Raw genomic sequence first — 17,995 nt, 5'->3', positions numbered from 1 at the left:
CAGTATCTGTTATCCACCCAGCAGCCCTCAACTCTTACCCAGCCCTCAGACACATTAAAACACTGATATAACAATACATATTTAATGAATCCGTTACAAACATCAACACAAAAACTAGTTGTGACTCTTAAAATGTCATTAAATATTTGTTCTAGAATCTATGGCAAACATTTACCAAATTATATTTTCATGTAACCTTCTTAGTTACTAAAACATCCATAATCTCAAAAATCAAAGGCACTAAACTGGCATGAAAAAGGCTTTTCAGTGTTCAATGCTGCCATATATTTACAGTTTGCTGAAAAAGTGGTTAATTTTGTATAGACATAAGTCAAGTACACTTACTAATTTGGTTTTCCTACCTATTGACATTACAATAAACATTACAGAAGTGAAACATTAAACAGGTCAGTGAGAATGAAAGAATGTCATTCTTTTCACATTGTCTTTGTTAGTTGGATATTTTAGTGTTGGATATTTTAGTTTATCAGTGTGTCCTACTAGGCCTACATACACATATTACAATGAACAATTTAATAATATTTGTTGCATAACTTTTGTCACACTGAGCTTTAGCTTGACAATCATGGTGCAGTGTTTTTGGCACAAACCAGCTCTTTATTTTCCACTACACTCCACATCCTGAATAGCTCCTGAGGACTCAATTTATGGACTACGATGAGTTTTTTGAAAAAGCAAGGTTCTCTGTTCATTGGACTCACTCTGCGTTTCATGATGCCAAAGGTCCTGAAACCTATGTGCATCTCTGGAGTCAAGTGTAGCTTCTGGAGGCACATTCCCAAAAACACATCATCAATGGGATAGAGCTCCAAGTCCTCTGAAACCACAAACAGTCTATGAGCTAATTGTGAGGACATTAAAAACCCACCACCACCAACATAAGGTGGGTACGGTTTGTCAAACAGCTCTTTGGGGATGTAGTATTTACTTTGATGGTTTCTGATGGGGATGGCTTTGGATATGGTGTCCCCAACAAATAAGTTCAGCACTTTGCGGTCCTCAGTCTTGAAACCAATAAGTTCCAGTAAGTTCTTTGTATTCACGAAAACGTCGTCATCCCCTTTGAATATAAACTTGGCACTGGAGCAGTGAATATCAAACCATTTCAGAAAATTGACCTCTTTCAAGGTGAGGTTGAAAAATGTGTCCATAAAATCCCATTGAAGAATGTCTCCATATATAATGTCCTCATACTCAATCAACTTTTGAAGGTTTTTCGTGTCTTTACCATTTGTAGGGCTTCCTAGAAGAAACAGCGTTTTTATTCTCTTACCATGAATTTCCTGTTCCCTACCCCAGGTATTACGCACGGCCTCTCGCCTATCATGCTGCTCTATAACGGATTTTACAACCATGAGCAAGTGTACGTCTCCATTCCTGCATTTATCCGGGTGATTTATTAACATTGGGAAATACCGACAATGTCTGTGTAGCACAAATTGGTGGAACCTCGGATCCAAACGTCGAAACCAATCATTTTTCCTCACGGCTGAATCTTCACTGCAGTTCATAACGTGTACATCCCAAGTAGCTAGAGTAGCGTTGGACACCTTCACCCGTGGCGCATCCAAATCATCACCAAGAACAGGCGAGTAGTTTCCCAAACTGCTTTTCAATAGGCCTTTTCCTTTGTAGAAATCACACTCAGGTCCACACCAACCGGCTTCTTCCTGGCGTTTAACCTCCATATCATCCTTGATGCTGTTATCCACAAGCTTGAACTTTTGGATCATCAATAAAGACGCAAAAACTAGAGACAAGCTGAGGAGAGTTTTCAATGCCCCCTTTCTTCTGAAAAAAATATCCATATCTATGGCGCAAAACGTGTAATGAATAAGAAATCCTTAAATTGAATATGTACCCTTATTGTTAAAGCATCTCATTCATTTTGGCTAGATCTTAGTGAGTCTATTCACTGTCCCGTGACCAGCTACCTTGAGAGTAGGTAGCTGGACGCCACTATGCTATTCCTTTAGCGTACAAAAATACTAATCTATATTTCTTGGAAAGTAATCTCTGTTATATCATACAACAAAAAAACGTTATCGATGAGATTGTGGACTGGTCTTGAAAAGTGACTGTTGCCTACAAGCTTATCCACTTACTCAGTTCCCACTAAGCATGGACCGACTTCTTTTGTACATATTTTTGGGGGGTCCTGTCCAGACCGGCCTTCTTTGTTAGGTATTTTTTTGGTGTGGTTTGGACCAGCCACCGATTGTTGATTTTTGATCCGGTCCAAACCAATCACAGATGTCTATATTTGGTTCAGATTTCGTCCAGTCCGGAAAATATGTATTTTGAAATGTCATTCATAACCTAAAATTAACCTAACGTCGACGTCAGAAAAGATACGTATTTTCAACATTATTTTGTTTACTGGGTTTTTTATCCTCCCCATTACACATATCTGTGACAATATGCAGGTTTCTTATTTCACATCACAGGTGGCTCACTAGACTGCGTCTCAGGTTGGCTCACTCATCTTTTAGGCTTTAAATTAGATATCTAATAGCATAAGTTACTTGAAAAACTAAGGCTCAGGCTATATTGTCCATTTGATTGCACCTGCTATTTATTTATCAGCCATCAAGCAATACAGTGTATTGTCTTATTATAATGATAATAATACTGTATTATATAATAGGTTATTGTGCATTATTATATGCATTATAATATCACAGCCTACATACAATTGCCCATCAACGTAGCTAAGGAACTAAACGTAAGTCCCTTAGCTACCATCAACGTAGCTTCAGAAAACGTAATTATAAATTATAGGGTACATTTGTTTTGCAATAATCATCCATTAACACAAAAATATATTTATCACACACATACACACAGAGAGAAAGAGAGATCCACAGGGACAAAATCAGTGTAACTCTAGACGTCCAAGCACAGATGAAAGGGGAAACCGGTGTCTTTGGGCTGTGTGAGGAAATACATTACAAGCTTTTACCACCCCCGTGTGTCGGTTTTGGAAATTGTCAAATGTGTCGTGTTTTTCCACCTCAAACAACGACCTTATTTATGCTCTGTATAAACATGTATTAAGTGCAGTAAGACACGACACTCACGTTTTAGTCGAAATAACAAAGGCAAACAGTAAGTTAGTAGGCACCATTGAGTGGCACAAGGAATCAATTGTTTCTTGATCAATCAAGCATCAAAGAGACCTCGACCTCTGATTGAACTGCACGTGACTTCTAGACGTAGCTACATTTTTCGGAATTCGAGCGCTGTCTCGATTCACCACTCCGACCAGAAAACAACACGGTGTCTTTTTTTATTTTTATCAGAACGACGATTTTACCGTTTGCTGACGACCTCTATTTAGAACAAAATTACTATTGGTTGAATTAGCCAGCGACGTCTACAGACATTTGTGCAAAAGCGACTGTTAACAAGCTTGCAATCCAGTGACTGACATGTAGCTAACTTCCGAAAATGAGGAAGAAACAGGTGAGTTTGTCCGAGTTAGTAGCTAGCAAACGTTAGCTAGTTAACCTCCCACAATATATACTATTATTTAACAGTATTTAGTTAGCGATTAAATTGTCCTACCTAGCAAAAAAAAATGCTACCTAGCAAGCGATTCAATTGTCCATTGTCTTTGGGAATCCTGATTAGTCCTTCTTTCATCGACTAACGGTAGTCTGTTAGCTAGCGGGGCAGTAGTTAGCTAGCTAACTATCTGTTGGTTACGTTAGCCAGCTAAGAAGTGTTCGTTATTTAGCTAGTTAATGTCTGTGCAACTGTTGATTAACAAAATGTCTGAACTCATTTCAGATGTCGAGTCGAGTTAGCAACTTGAAGCGGCGAAAGGAGAAGTGCGCTGTTCCCTCAAGCGACCGAAACCTCAAGGTGAAGAGTCCAGATAAGGTGAATGTTGTTTTTAGTTCTCGGTTTAGATACGTGTTAAATTATGGCTGGTCCATCAGTGAAGCCTTTTAATATTTTGAATAATCTGTTTTGCCTTCAGAGTTCAGTGAAGAGGATGGATGTTAAAAACATGGAAGACTCAAAAACCGAAATTCCCCTGAATGATTGTATGGTTGGCGGTTGTATGGAGTCAACAACTACTTCTGAGAGGCTCATCTGTGACGGTTATAAATGGGATGAAAAGACACGGTGTGGCGCACCACCAGACATGGATGAATTGTGGGAGGGTAAAGAGAATGGTCTGAGATTTGAGTTGAATTACAGCAGAACAAACGTGTTACCAGAGAATATGGAGGGTGATGAAACTGAAGCAGGTGTTGTGATTGATAAGAGCATCTTCCTTGATGATGACAGCAACCAGGTTCTTCCTGTGGAAAAGTTTTTCGGAAACATGGAAGTTGTACAGGTGAGAGGAGATTTTTACAAGAAGTGCTTGGTGTGATGGGTGAAATAATGGTCTGATGTTTGGAGTATGTGGCCTAATTTCAAATACTGTTATTTCCATTTGCCTTGTAGGATTGTCCACAGAGATCTGCAGCCTCCTCGACCTTCAGCAGGAGGGAGCACCGGAGACGACAGTACTACGCCAAAGAGGACAGTGATGAAGAGGGCTACACCGACATGCAGCAAGAGGACATAAATGGCACTTAGTTTATAGAACTAAATCCTATCAATGGGATGGATTAAAACCTCTGTCCTTTTACTAGCCTAATGGCAGACAAGCCTGGGAAAGTGGATTTGTTCAATGGAACGAGGGTATCAAGTAAAGTTTTTGCCAGCATGTACCCCAAAGTTTTTAAAAATTTGTATTGATATTTAAAAAGCTATTTGCACTAACAAAGTAACTTCTTGCTTTTCAATTATCAGGCCCTATAGTGTGTATATATTGTTTAATTGGTACAGGGTAAGCGCTCGTTCTATTTTTATTGAATGTGTCTTTTACTTTGTTACTGGTTGCCTTGTCAGTATGTATGCACAGTAATATCTTTTTATTTGGTGTTTTTATATTGCTATGTAATAGCACGACTGAATGAATGCAACATATAAATCATGTAGTCTTTAGGCAGGTTTCCATTGACCCGGGTTTATTAGACAAAAGCAATGTAGTGACAAAAAAAATGGTGATGTGTAATGGAAACTGCAGATATAGGAAACACTTTCTAAAGACACAAATTACAACATTTATATCAGTTCGATGGGTGGGATTTTCCTTTCTTCAAACTTTCTTTGTAATAAATTATTGCTGAATACTTTGGAAGGTTCATGGGGAAAGTGTCATCATGAGCTCCATGCTACATTTAATTCTAAATGCCTACTGCTTGCAAAATCAATTTCTTCAACTGGTTGGCTGGCAACTTTCACCATTTAGTTATTTCTGATCTGCAGGAGTGTAAATTTCACAGTGGCACGGAGAGTGGAGATACGTTGGCACAAAATTAGTCGATTATTGGATTATATCCATTCTGGCTTTCTCGGACTACCTGAGACATGAAACCGATAGGTGGGAGAGAATACAGTCTGTTGCCAGTTTAAGTTCAATTTGCCTAAAGGAAACTCATTCAGATTGGCTGGGCCTGGCTCCCCAGTGGGCTGCACACCTGCCCGGTCATGACTAGACATGAATTTATTTCAATTGACTGATTTTCCTTATATGAACTGTTACTCAGTAAAAAAAATATGAAATTGTTGCATGTTTTATATTTTTGTTCAGTATATTTTCAATGCCAACTTTGTAAATGTCGACAAAAATCACTAGAAGTTAAACATAGGTAATGTTACACTGCCAATACAAGGAGCAAGTAAGCTTTTTTGAATTTTCAATGACCCGTGTCTGTATTCCACAAACACATTTACACTTGCCCAAATGAAAGCATAACATTCTCACATAATTATCTAATGACGCTGACAGGCCATGTAGCTGCAATCAGTTCTCAAGTCAAATTTTATTTGTCAAATGCGCCAAATACAACAGGTGTATTTTCAAACCTTAGTGAAATGCTTACATACAAGCCCTTAACCAGCAATGCTTTGAGAAGTTTTAAGAAAAATAAGTGTTAAGTAAAACATAGAAAATAAAAGTTACAAATAATTAAACAGCAGCAGTAAAATAACAATGCAAGGCTATATACAGGGGGTACCCGTACAGAGTCAATGTGCGGTTAGTCGAGGTAAAAGAGGGATCTGGTTGGCCCTTTGATTAGCTGTTCAGGAGTCTTATGGCTTGGGTGTAGAAGCTGTTAAGAAGCCTTTTGGACCTAGACTTGGCGCTCTGGTACAGCTTTCCGTGCGGTAGCAGAGAGAACAGTCTATGACTAGGGTGGCTGGAGTCAATTTTTAGGGCCTTCCAATGACACCGCCTGGTATTGAGGTCCTGGATGGCAGGAAGCTTGGCCCCAGTGGTCGGAGGCCGAGTAGTTGCCATACCAGGCAGTGATGCAACCAGTCAAGACGCTCCCGATGGTGCAGCTGTAGAACCTTTTGAGGATCTGATGACCCATGCCGAATCTTTTCAATCTCCTGATGGGGAATAGGTTTTGTTGTGCCCTCTTCATGACTGTCTTAGTGTGTTTGGACCACGATAGTTTGTTGGTGATGTGGATACCAACCTGCTCCATTACAGCCCCGTCGATGAGAATGGGGGTGTGCTCGGTCCTCCTTTTCCTGTAGTCTACCATCATCTCCTTTGTCTTGATCACGATGAGGGAGAGGTTGTTGTCCTGGCACCACACGGCCAGGTCTCTGACCTCCCTTAGGCTGTGTCATCGTTGTCTGTGATCAGGCCTACCACTATTGTGTCATCTGCAAACTTGATGATGGTGTTAAGAGTTGTGCCTAGCCATGCAGTCATGAGTGAACAGGGAGTACAGGAGGGGACTGAGCACGCACCCCTGAGGGGCCCCCCATGTTGAGGATCAGCAAGGCTGATGTGTTGTTACCTACCCTTACCACCTGGGGGTGGATCCAGTTTCAGAGGGAGGTGTTTAGTCCCAGGGTCCTTAGCTTAGTGATGAGCTTTGAGGGCACTATGGTGTTGAATGCTGAGCTGCAGTAAATGAATAGCATTCTCAAATAGGTGTTCCTTTTGTCCAGATGAGAAAGGGCAGTGTTGAGTGCAATAGAGATTGCATCATCTGTGGATCTGTTGGGGTGGTAAGCAAATTGGAGCGGGTCAAGGGTTTCTGGAATAATGTTGTTGATGTGAGCCATGACCAGCCTTTCAAAGCACTTTATGGCTACAGACGTGAGTGCTATGGGTCGGTATTCAATTAGGCATGATATTTTAGTGTTCTTACGGAGAGCGTGATCACACAGTCATCCGGAACAGCTGATGCTCTCATGCATGTTTCAGTGTTACTTGCCTCAAAGTGAGCATAGAAGTAATTTAGCTCGCCTGGTATGCTCGTGTCACTGGGCAGCTCTCGGCTGTTCTTCCCTTTGTAGTCTGTAATAGTTTGCAAGTCCTGACACATCCGACGAGTGTCGGAGCCGGTGTAGTACGATTCAATCTTAATCCTGTATTGACGCTTTGCTCTTACAAGCTTCCGGGTTAGAGTCCCGCTCCTTGAAAGCGGCAGCGCTACCCTTTAGCTCAGTGCAGATGATGCCTGTAATCCATGGCTTCTGGTTGGGGTATGTACGTACGGTCACTGTGGAGACGTCATCGATGCACTTACTGATGAAGCCAGTGATTGATGTGGTGTACTCAATGCCATCAAAAGAATCCCGGAACATATTCCAGTCTGTGCTAGGAAAACAGTCCTGTAGTTTAGCATCCGCTTCATCTGACCACTTTCTTATTGACCGAGTCACTGGTGCTTCCTGCTTTAGTTTTTGATTGTAAGCAGGAATCAGGAGGATATAATTATGGTCAGATTTGCCAAATGGAGGGCGAGGGAGAGCTTTGTATACATATCTGTGTGGAGTAAAGGTGGTCTCGTTTTTTTCCCTTCTGGTTGCACATTAAACATGCTGGTAGAAATGTAAAATACATTTTAGTTTCCCTGCATTAAAGTCCCCGGCCTCTAGGAGCTCCACCTCTGGATGAGCGTTTTCCTGTTTGCTTATGGCCGTAAACAGCTCTGCTCTAATAAAATCTGCGTGACTCCAAAACAATATAGTCAAACCTGAGACAACTTTCTTTCAATACTTTATTGGTTCCCCCCACACAATTATCGTGGAAATAGTAATGAATTTAGAATGTACATCCAAATATAATATGAGAGCACATTAAAAGTATAATATATATATATGAAAATGTCCAAACAAATCATTCTCTATGCATTGGAGTGGCAGGGTAGCCTTGTGGTTAGTGTTAGACTAGTAACCGAAAGGTTGCAAGATCCCTGAGCTGACAAGGTACAAATCTGTCATTCTGCCCCTGAACAAGGCAGTTAACCCACTGTTCTTAGGCCGTCATTGAAAATAAATAAAAATTCTTAACTGACTTGCCTAGTTAAATAAAGGTAAAATAAAAAATGGATTAGACAGGTGTAATCAATCTGGTAATAGCTCCACCTTGTCATCTGATTGGAAAGGGGGGGGGGGGGGGGGGGGGTCTTCAGTACAACAAAACAGTGTTTTGCATTTTAAATTCAACGGAAAAAGGTAGTGAACGTCCAGTTGAAGAACAGTGTGATTATGGCATCCCAGAAGATTGTGCTTCACGTGTTTCAAATTTTAAATAGTTAAAGGCTGTTGAAGCATGGTACGCACCATTTTGGGGACACGTGTCTTTCAGTACAAACCGTCACACAACGTAGCAAGCATTGAATCACACTGAATGCACCCTGTGCATAGGGATTAGGGAACGATTTGGGATTGGCCCATTGACTACTACCCAATCAGTGGCTCATAATGGAGTGCTTTTTAATATCACTAGCACAAAATGATCAACAAATCAGCTGTTCTGAGAGCAGCAGAAAACAATGTTCCCTGCCCAGAATTACATTTAGTTCAATTTACCAGTAGTTATAAGTCTTGTACTTTATCTGTTTAAGAATCACCAACAAACACTACAAAAGGCATTTGCCCTGAAATGTAAAAAGCATTTTCCCTTTATAATCCTTTTCGTTTGCCCCATTTGTACATGTTTCTTTTATCACACAGCAAGTCATGGGCACTTTTCTTGTGGCATACAATATGCACCAGCTTTAGATTCTCCCGAGTGAACAGCAGTTTATAAAAATAGTCCAGGTTTATGTTGCTGCTCTTGCGGTTCTGCAGTGCTTCCACCAGGGCAGGAATGACCGTCCTCTTCTTCTCAATCCTGGGACAGAGATTTCTACAGATTTGATCCATAACTGACAGGACATAACATTCCAATTGATAATTAAGAAAGCTTTTTTGTAATACTGTTCCAACCACGGTTGTGAGCCTGACATTCTGAATGATATTAATAACTGTTATTCACTAAACCCACCTGTGGTCCAAGTTCCAGGTGCTAAAGAGAATCCTGCTCTCTCGATTGCCATAGGGGTTTATGGAGTGGAGAGAAATGCATTCATCCTGGTCAAATGCACCCTGAGGAAAGGAGAGGGATGAGGGAAGGACACAGGCTATAAGACAGGATGCTATGGAGCCAAACATGATCTGGAACTGTTGGTAACCATTCACATCTCCATCATGACTGTGACTATTGTACATCACATAATTAATTATGTTGTGTTTATGCTTTATTATAGTCAAATCCTGCATTACTAGCCACTTTCAGGTTCATAAATGTTACCTGACAGGAGAACCATCCATCCTTGGTGCATAGTCGATTGAGTTCCTTCTCTGTCCTGTTGAAGTAGCAGCCATTGTACTTGTCAGACTTCAGCTGCATCACCAAGGACTCTGCAGTCTTCTTGTATTCAGCCTTGAGTTTAGGCTTTTGGATTGTTTGAGCATAACTATCCACCTGTGAATAAGCGAACTATAAAATCAGTCATGAGTAAGTATATTCTTTCCCCTCAGAAAATAGAAGGGCAGATAACAATTTGGAATAGATTTGTTATAATGAGGTATTCCTTGAGAATCACTTCTTGACAGTCCCAACCACTTTCAGTGTCAAACCAAAGCATCAGTAATACAGTTTTACCTCCTTCATGTATCCACGAATCCTGCTCTCACAGTTGTACTTCATGTAGGCCGATTTGGTCTTAAATCTGACATCAATTCCTGAAAGCACAAAAATGGAAGAGTGCAACTTTAAAAGGCACAGTTTGGTTCAGCTAAATATAAAAAGTGTCTTATACTTTGCTCCATCTTGCTTTTGGCTATCACATTGTTTCCTGCAGGATTTCTTTCTATCCCAAGATCCAAGATAAAGGACTTTTTTTTTTACCTTGGAACCAGTCTTCATCATCTTCTCTGTTTTCAGTCTCAGAGCTGTCCTTCAAATGCAGCAGCAGTTCCCCCAAGAGTTTGCGTCTCTTTGGAGACCGCTCGTCAGAGAGAAGCCCCTTAGCCGCATCAATCAGAAGATCTGAGTTCCTGTCGGTGTCTAGCAACCGACTTATGTCACAGACAACTGGAATAATAACAAATCATACCTGTTATTTAAATTGATTCACAGAACAACTTTTGTTAGCTACACATCTAAGCCATGGCACCAATGTGACCAACTGGGTTTGAAGCCCAGACAGCCTAACTGGCCAACCTGGACTCCGAGGTAGACGTAAATGTAAATCTGGAACACCCCAATTAGTATGATATGTTGCGTTTCTTATGGTATGTATTAATTTGTGGATGTCCATCATCCATTTCGTATGATACATTACAAATTAAAATTCATATTAATACTGTATGTAACAAATTGCAATTCGTACAATATGTTTCTAATTCCAATTTGTTGTGGCTAATGTTGGCTAGGTGGCTAGGTTAGGGGTTAGAATCAAGATGAGTAGTTAGGTTAAAGGGTTAAGCTTAGTGCAGTGTTTCCCAGGACCAAGTTTGGGAAATACTGGGTTTGGGGATGGGTTAGCTAACATGCTAAGTAATTGTAAAGTAGAAGGTAGTTGCAAAGTTGCTAAAGCTGTCCGTGATGAGATTCAAACACGCAACCTTTAGGTTGCTAGATGTTCACGTTATCCACCCTACTTTTTACTTAAGTAACCTTCTGTCTTATGCAACCATACCAAACATATCATACTAATTTGGGTGTCCCGGATTTACATGCACTCTGTTATGTCTAGTCTATGAGACCAGGCTGCACTGGCAAGCATCACTGGCAGGTAAAGTTAAGCTATATATTAGTGAGTGTGGTTAACTGCTCTTCCTACAAGTGAAAGCATGGCTAATCTATCCTTTTCAAATCAATGAACGCAATTATTTGCCTACATAAAGTATTTGAAGTGCATATTTAAATTAGTATTGTTATCATATATTTACCATGCACAGCTACATAAAGTAGGGCTCATCATTATATTAATGTGCATGCAACCAAGTCTGAGGTGGTTAGTTGGCTAGTTGTTTGTCTCAGTTATAATATTTAACTCACATCCGCTCCATCTCTCACCCATGGCAAGAAGGACAAGTTCAGCATTGTCTGGAAGACTTCGGAAATAGTCCTCTGACAATTCCGTTCCATCTTCATACAAGCAAATATGCGAACCGACGAGTGGAACCTATAAGAAAAGGATTCACATAATTTAAACAAAAGAACAATGTAACTGTAACTATCGACATTTCCTTATTGCAGGTGTTGCTGTTTCGGTCTGGTAGCAGTAGAATGTGCTAAATATTGCTAAACTACTGGGCGAAATCGTACCTGTAGAAGTTTACTCCCCTTTTTGAGAAGCTCTTTCAGACTTGTTGCAGCCACCCCATGTTTTGTAGTTTCATTCAGACTTCTTATTTTGACAAGTTTGTTTTTTCTGAAAAGTCCAAACATCGCGCCTTTTCTTCTATGAAGACCATTGTGCAAAAACATGCAAAGAAAGGACTCATACTGCCAACTACTGGACAGGCTGTAAAATTATCCAATATTCTTCTTCTTCTATGGTATAATTGGCGATCACACAATGTAATGTGATTTCCGGATGGAAACAGGATTCCCCCCAAAAACGTAACAAATGACCATAATTGAAAAATAATACCAATCTGGTCCCTACACAGGGGAGCCTGGGAGGGTGGGTCTTCCGGCACCAGTACCCGTTGCAAGTCTTCTGATGAAAAATCCTTAAGTCCTGAAAACTTTTCTGCCGCAGCCACAATTATGTCCAGTTTCTTAGACTTCTTTGAGACTTGTGGTGTATAGTTTATAACTGTGGCAATGAACACAACAAAATCCACCCTTTTAACACAGGGTATCTCTTGTTTGGCAGAAAACATTTACTACAGGCTGTGGTGTATCCACTACTATTTCTTTACTAGCATCACACGTTTTCTCAATTATTTTAATCGCCTCTGCATAGGATATTCGATTGACAGCTCTAACTTTTGCCATCTCAATCTCGTTCACCCTTAAAGGGCACTTCAGGAACTCAGGATCATGATCCCCACCACAATTGCAACACGGTAGTCCTTCTACACACCGTTCTTCAGTATACTCTGTTCGTCTGCATACACTTGAAAGATGGCCAAATCCTTTCAAGTCTTACACTACAGTGGTTTGGGGACGAAAGCTCTTACGGCTTATCTTACATAACCAAGATTCACATGCGTAGGTATTTCATCTTTATCAAAAAACAACAGGACCAACAGACGTACTTATTTTTCCCCAATCACCCAGCGGTCAGACGCCGGGCACCAATCACACCAGGAATTCTCTTCTTGTATTCAACCTGAACATCCGTTGTCACCCCTGAGATGACTCTGTGCTCTACTCCGAAGTTCAAAACATAAAACTTCTGTTGTCCGGATTCGTCTGAGCCCCACTGCAATATTCCTCTGCTCTTCAGAAATACATTTAATCAAAATAAGACCACTCCTGGTCACTCTGACGGACTCCACTTTTCCAAGCGCATTCTTCACCATTTTCGACACCTCAAATGGATTTCCCACATATGCATCCTTACCCAACAAACGCATCTCAACAAGATGCGATTCATTATCATTCACACACATATATTCCACTCTAATTTTAGACATTTTCCTTTTTGTTCCAGTTTTTGATACTACTGTTGTCCATTCAGAACATTCGTCTCTTATGCAATTTTCAATTCAAAAGCTTTATTAGCATGAGAAACATACACCATTTATACAAAAGTATGGGGATACCCCTTCAAATGAGTGGATTCGGCTATTTCAACAACACCCACTGCTGACAGGTGTATAAAATTGAGCACACATCCATGCAATCTCCATAGACAAACATTGGCAGTAGAATGGCCTTACTGAAGAACTCAGTGACATTCAATGTGGCACCGTCATAGCAAGCCACCTTCCCAACAAGTCAGTTCATCAAATTTCTGCCCTGCTAGAGCTGCTCTGGTCAACTGTAAGTGCTTTTATTGTGATGTGTAAACCTCTAGGAGCAACAACAGCTCAGCTGCGAAGTGATAGGCCACACAAGCTCACAGAACAGGACTGCTGAGTGCGTAGCGCGTAGCACAAACTGCCTCTGGAAGCAACATCCGCACAATAACTGTTCGTCGGGAGCTTCATGAAATGTGTTTCCATTGCCAAGCAGCTGCACACAAGCCTAAAATCACCATGCGCAATGCTAAGCGCCGGCTAGAGTGGTGTAAAGCTTGTCGCCATTGGACTCTGGAAAGTGGAAACGCATTCTCTGGAGTGATGAATCAAGCTTTACCGTCTTTACCATCTGGCAAACAGACAAATCTGTTTGGCGGATGCCAGGAGAACGCTACCTGCCCAAAGGATTAGTGCCAACTGTAAAGTTTGGTGGAGGAGGAATAATGGTTTGGGGCTATTTTTCATGGTTTGGGATAGACCTCTTAGTTCCAGTGAAGGCAAATCAAATCAAATTGTATTGGTCACATACACGTGTTTAGCAGATGTTATTTCGGGTGTAGCAAAATGCATGTGTATTGTGTATTTTCTTCTATGAAGACCATTGTGCAGAAACATGCAAAGAAAGGACACGCTACAGCATAGGGTACAATAACATTCTAGACGATTCTGTGCTTCCAACTTTGTGACAACAGTTTGTGGAAGGCCCTTTCTTGTTTCAGAATGACAATGCTCCTGTGCACAAAGCGAAGTCCATATAGAAATGGTTTGTCGAGATCGGTGTGGAAGAACTTGACTGGCCTGCAGAAACCTGACCTCAACCCCATCGAACACCTTTGGGATGAATTGGAACGCCGACTGCGAGCCAGGGCTAATCACCCAACATCAGTGCCCGAACTCACAATTGCTCGTGGCTGAATGGAAGCAAGTCCTCACAGCAATTCCAACATCTTGTGGAAAGCCTTCCCAAAAGAGTGGAGGCTGATATAGCGGCAAAGGGGGGGACAAACTCAAATTTAATGCCCATGAATTTGGAAATAAATGTTCTACGAGAAGGTGTCCACTTACTTTTGTACATGTAGTGTATGTTTACATTGCCAAAGTAAGTTAAATAGATAATAAACAAATGTGAAATAAACAAACAATCAAAAATGATCAGTCAACATTACACTCACAAAAGTTTCAAAGGAATAGAGACATTTGAAATGTCATATTATTGCTATGTACAGTGCTATAACAATGTACAAATAGTTAAAGTACAAAAGGGAAAATAAATCAACATTAAATACAGTTGTAGAAAAAGGAAGGAAGGGAAGCGCTGCTAAGGTATACAGTCGTGGACAAATGTTTTGAGAATGACACAAATATTAATTTTCACAAAGTCTGATGCCTCAGTTTGTATGATGGCAATATGCATAAACTGTTATGATGTTATAACAGTATAACAGTATATGATGTTATGTTATGAACAGTGATCAGATGAATTGCAATTAATTGCAAAGTCCCTCTTTGCCATGCAAATTAACTGAATCTCCCAAAAACATTTCCACTGCATTTAAGCCCTGCCACACGGCTCTGAAGGAAGGTGTTCTTCCTAGCAGCTTTCCAGACAGCATCCCTGTAGAATCTGGCAGTGAAGATGATGATACCGCTTGGTCTTGAATCGTTTTGCTGTTGCTTCTTGCTGAGGCGATGCGCAACATTAATGGTATCACCAACTTTGTTAGTCTCTGCAGGCATAACTTCTGGGCAGATGCGGATAGCCTCTCGTCGCACATCCCCATTCTCCGTCTCTGGCACGCCGTAGAGTCTCAGGCTCTTCTTGTGTATTGTTCCAGATCAGTGAGACGTCTATGGTAGATATTGTTATTCTTTTCCACAACTTATTTTTTCAACTTCTGCCACTCCTTTTCACATCCTTGATTTCACCACATGCAAACTCCAGTATTTTTCAAGCCTTCGATAACCATGGTGTTCGCGCCTACCATTTTCTCAATGGCGTCAGACCTGGAGTTGATGAGTAAGAAGAAGGTAGCCACAATGTCAGAGTTCATGTTGGGTTTTGCTGCGCAGAGTAACCGGTAAATCTCACCGGCCAAGGTGCAGGCCATCACTGTAAATTAGAATTTGTTCTTAACCGACTTGCCTAGTAAAATAAAGGTTCAATAAAAAATTAAACTACTTCCAGTGAGCATTAATCCCATGTCCCTGTGCTAGAGTAGTGACTTGAACTAGCTTTGGCTGCCATTTATTGGAAAGGAATGGTAACCACTGGCTAGTTGGCAGAGTCAAAGTAGACTTTAATAATATATGCCATTTAGCAGACGCCTTTATCCAAAGCGAACTGGGTACATGGTTGTGGAAACAGATCATAGAAACATGATTACAATTTTGATTTCATGGATGGTCAGTCCTTGCATCTATCGCTCGGTCTATGAATTTGAGAGTGCTTACATTTCTCCAGCCCCATCCCTCAGCTTTTTACTGAAAGAGGAGCAGGGAGACACTTTATTGTTTCTACTGCTGATTGCCACTTTAAAAGTTAAGATGGAGATTAAATACACACAAATATGTTAGACACAAAAAATGGACCATCACTCAGAGAGTTAGTGAATACACAACATCCAGCACAGCAAACAATCAATCAAATGTATTTTTACAAAAGCCCTTTTTACATCAAAATAATAACCACTGTGGTTATAGAGGGTGCAACAGTTCAACACTTCAGGAGCAAATGTCAGTTGTCTTTTTGTAGCTGAGCATTCATAGGTTGAGAGAGAGAGAAAATGGAAACAGCAGAACTGGGACAGGGTAGCACATCCATTGAAACGGGTCAAAAAAAAACTGCGTTAAAACAATTCCACTCCGATTCCCTTTATGGATGGGTGTATCTTTGAATTCGCTGTTGAATGGCCTGCTCTTTCTCCATTTTCGGAACAACATCCCGCTCCCCCAAAGTGATTGATAGTATATCTTGGCTCGGACTGTGATGATTGTGATTCTGAGCTCTCAGGTTCATACAGCGAGTTATGGTCTTCACAGATCTCACTCTCATTCAGCTTCATCTGTGATGTATAGGGGCAGGACCCGGTTGTATACTGACGGTTGTGAGAGCAATCTAGCTGGGCCCTGAGCTCTTTAGTGATGGTCCCGGTGGACCTCTTCTCCACCGCAGCACGGGAACACTGGCACCCAGGAGTCAGTTTGGCATGCTGTACTAACTGTTCTTTCCTGTTGGTAGAAAACAATGAAGGCATCTATTAGGCTGTAGTAATATTCAAGAATCACTGCATATACTTGAAATAAACAATAGCCTTAGAAATAGCAATGATTTGCATGTACCACCTCTGCCTTCTGCACAGTCTCCTCCAGGATGAAAACATTTTCAGGGATGAAGATGTCATCCTGAAAAAAATAAAATGTTTTGTTAAGACAATTCAACCCAAATATATCAGTTGGCATTAACAAGCTACTCGTCTTGTATGCTTTGTCCCCACACACACAGCAAACACAAGGACATTTGTTTTTCAGCAAACATTAGCTATGTCAACTTCAGATCCTGCTAGGTCAAGCTGGCATGTCCTTCCTTTTCAGGACATGGAGCCACTTCTTCTAAAGTTGTAGGTCCATGGGAAGCCGATGGTAGTTTACAGAGGGATTTTTTGGGGCCAATTCATACATCCTGGCGCTATACAGTTCATGTTTGAATTACAACTTGCTGTTGCCATCTTCGTTGTCCGCCCCTAACCTCACTCTCTTCATTCACTCTCAGCACAAAAACTCAATACCACAGACAATTTGCTGATGCCTACCAGTGAGCACTGGCATCAGTCGTTACTATGGCAATTTAAAATGGCACTGACTGTAGCTCAAATAAACCTTGTCGGCGATCAAAATACTAAATATAGAGATGTTTTCATGTTAAATGCACATGTTTTTAGTATAAGTGGATTAAATACATCTCTTTGCTTAGATTTACTTCCTAAACAGGTTAAAATTCCCAACGAATGTGCATTGACACTCGCACCACCTTAACGCCAGCCGAAAAAAGAGATCTACAGGGGCACGGGTTAGGCTAATCGTTTTTGGACTGGGCTAGAATGTCCAAGGAAATGGAAGTCAATTCTTAAGAAGGCTTCTATTGGTCAGCAGTCTTTAGACTAGTTATAAGGAATTTGTTCAAGGGAGAGGTGACCCTCAATTAGCTGTTAAATGGGCTCAGTCGCTAAGTAGCTATTGGCCAAAATTGTTTTGATGCAAAATTAGCCAGCAGCATACCACTGCTGGCTTACTTCTGAAGCTAAGCAGGGTTGGTCCTGGTCAGTCCCTGGATGGGAGACCAGATGCTTCTGGAAGTGGTGTTGGAGGGCCAATAGGAGGCACTCTTTCCTCTGGTCTAAAAAATATCCCAATGCCCCAGGCCAGTGATTGCAGACACTGCCCTGTGTAGGGTGCTATCTTTCGGATGGGACATTAAACGGGTGTCCTGACTATCTGCGGTCATTAAAGATCCCATGGCACTTATTGTAGGGGTGTTAACCCCGGTGTCCTGGCTAAATTGCCAATCTGGCCATCAAACCATCATGGTCACCTAATAATCCCCAGTTTACAATTGGCTCATTCATCCCCCTCC

At 41.1% G+C, this 17,995-nt stretch overlaps 3 protein-coding genes across 4 annotated transcripts; 1 reads left to right on the top strand and 2 right to left on the bottom strand.

Moving 5' to 3' along the window:
• Positions 1 to 74: 74 nt before the first annotated feature.
• On the bottom strand, positions 75 to 1,942 carry LOC109908682 (UDP-GlcNAc:betaGal beta-1,3-N-acetylglucosaminyltransferase 7-like). Its single transcript, XM_020507333.2, has one exon. It carries the CDS (start codon positions 1,827 to 1,829, stop codon positions 585 to 587), a length of 1,245 nt encoding a protein of 414 aa, XP_020362922.1. The 5' UTR covers positions 1,830 to 1,942; the 3' UTR covers positions 75 to 584.
• A 1,167-nt stretch (positions 1,943 to 3,109) lies between these two features.
• On the top strand, positions 3,110 to 5,654 carry lg17h1orf174 (linkage group 17 C1orf174 homolog). Its single transcript, XM_020506530.2, has 4 exons — positions 3,110 to 3,486; positions 3,814 to 3,906; positions 4,007 to 4,372; positions 4,483 to 5,654. Exons 1-4 carry the CDS (start codon positions 3,472 to 3,474, stop codon positions 4,615 to 4,617), a joined length of 609 nt encoding a protein of 202 aa, XP_020362119.1. The 5' UTR covers positions 3,110 to 3,471; the 3' UTR covers positions 4,618 to 5,654.
• Positions 5,655 to 8,807: 3,153 nt separating this feature from the next.
• Positions 8,808 to 11,898, bottom strand: LOC109908553 (DNA fragmentation factor subunit beta). 2 transcript variants are annotated; one of them, XM_020507212.2, is made up of 7 exons: positions 11,717 to 11,898; positions 11,465 to 11,573; positions 10,292 to 10,477; positions 10,046 to 10,125; positions 9,692 to 9,865; positions 9,386 to 9,486; positions 8,808 to 9,232 (listed from the first exon to the last, which is right to left on the bottom strand). In XM_020507212.2, the coding sequence occupies exons 1-7, from the start codon at positions 11,876 to 11,878 to the stop codon at positions 9,022 to 9,024; spliced, it is 1,023 nt and encodes a 340-aa protein (XP_020362801.2). In that variant the 5' UTR covers positions 11,879 to 11,898; the 3' UTR covers positions 8,808 to 9,021. The 2 variants fall into 2 exon arrangements, with proteins under 2 accessions (XP_020362801.2, XP_020362800.2); XM_020507211.2 differs by having other exon boundaries at positions 11,447 to 11,573; positions 11,717 to 11,897.
• Between the last annotated feature and the right edge of the window lie 6,097 nt (positions 11,899 to 17,995).

Source organism: Oncorhynchus kisutch, linkage group LG17 (genome assembly GCF_002021735.2).
Source record: "Oncorhynchus kisutch isolate 150728-3 linkage group LG17, Okis_V2, whole genome shotgun sequence".
Taxonomy (NCBI): domain Eukaryota; kingdom Metazoa; phylum Chordata; class Actinopteri; order Salmoniformes; family Salmonidae; genus Oncorhynchus; species Oncorhynchus kisutch.
Note: the sequence above shows the minus strand (reverse complement) of the source record. Positions and strands in the feature narration are given on the sequence as shown.

What these genes read in the sequence shown, in the direction of transcription:
- LOC109908553 (XM_020507211.2), bottom strand. Translation starts at nt 11,878, where the DNA reads ATGTTTTTGCACAATGGTCTTCATAGAAGAAAAGGCGCGATGTTTGGA. An exon ending in TGATGAAGACTGGTTCCAAG is followed by an intron (nt 10,126 to 10,291) that starts GTAAAAAAAAAA and finishes TTGTGCTTTCAG; the next exon opens with GAATTGATGTCAGATTTAAG. An exon ending in ATGGATGGTTCTCCTGTCAG is followed by an intron (nt 9,487 to 9,691) that starts GTAACATTTATG and finishes TCCTTTCCTCAG; the next exon opens with GGTGCATTTGACCAGGATGA.
- LOC109908682 (XM_020507333.2), bottom strand. Translation starts at nt 1,829, where the DNA reads ATGGATATTTTTTTCAGAAGAAAGGGGGCATTGAAAACTCTCCTCAGC.
- lg17h1orf174 (XM_020506530.2), top strand. An exon ending in AGGTGAAGAGTCCAGATAAG is followed by an intron (nt 3,907 to 4,006) that starts GTGAATGTTGTT and finishes TTTTGCCTTCAG; the next exon opens with AGTTCAGTGAAGAGGATGGA. An exon ending in GAAACATGGAAGTTGTACAG is followed by an intron (nt 4,373 to 4,482) that starts GTGAGAGGAGAT and finishes TTTGCCTTGTAG; the next exon opens with GATTGTCCACAGAGATCTGC.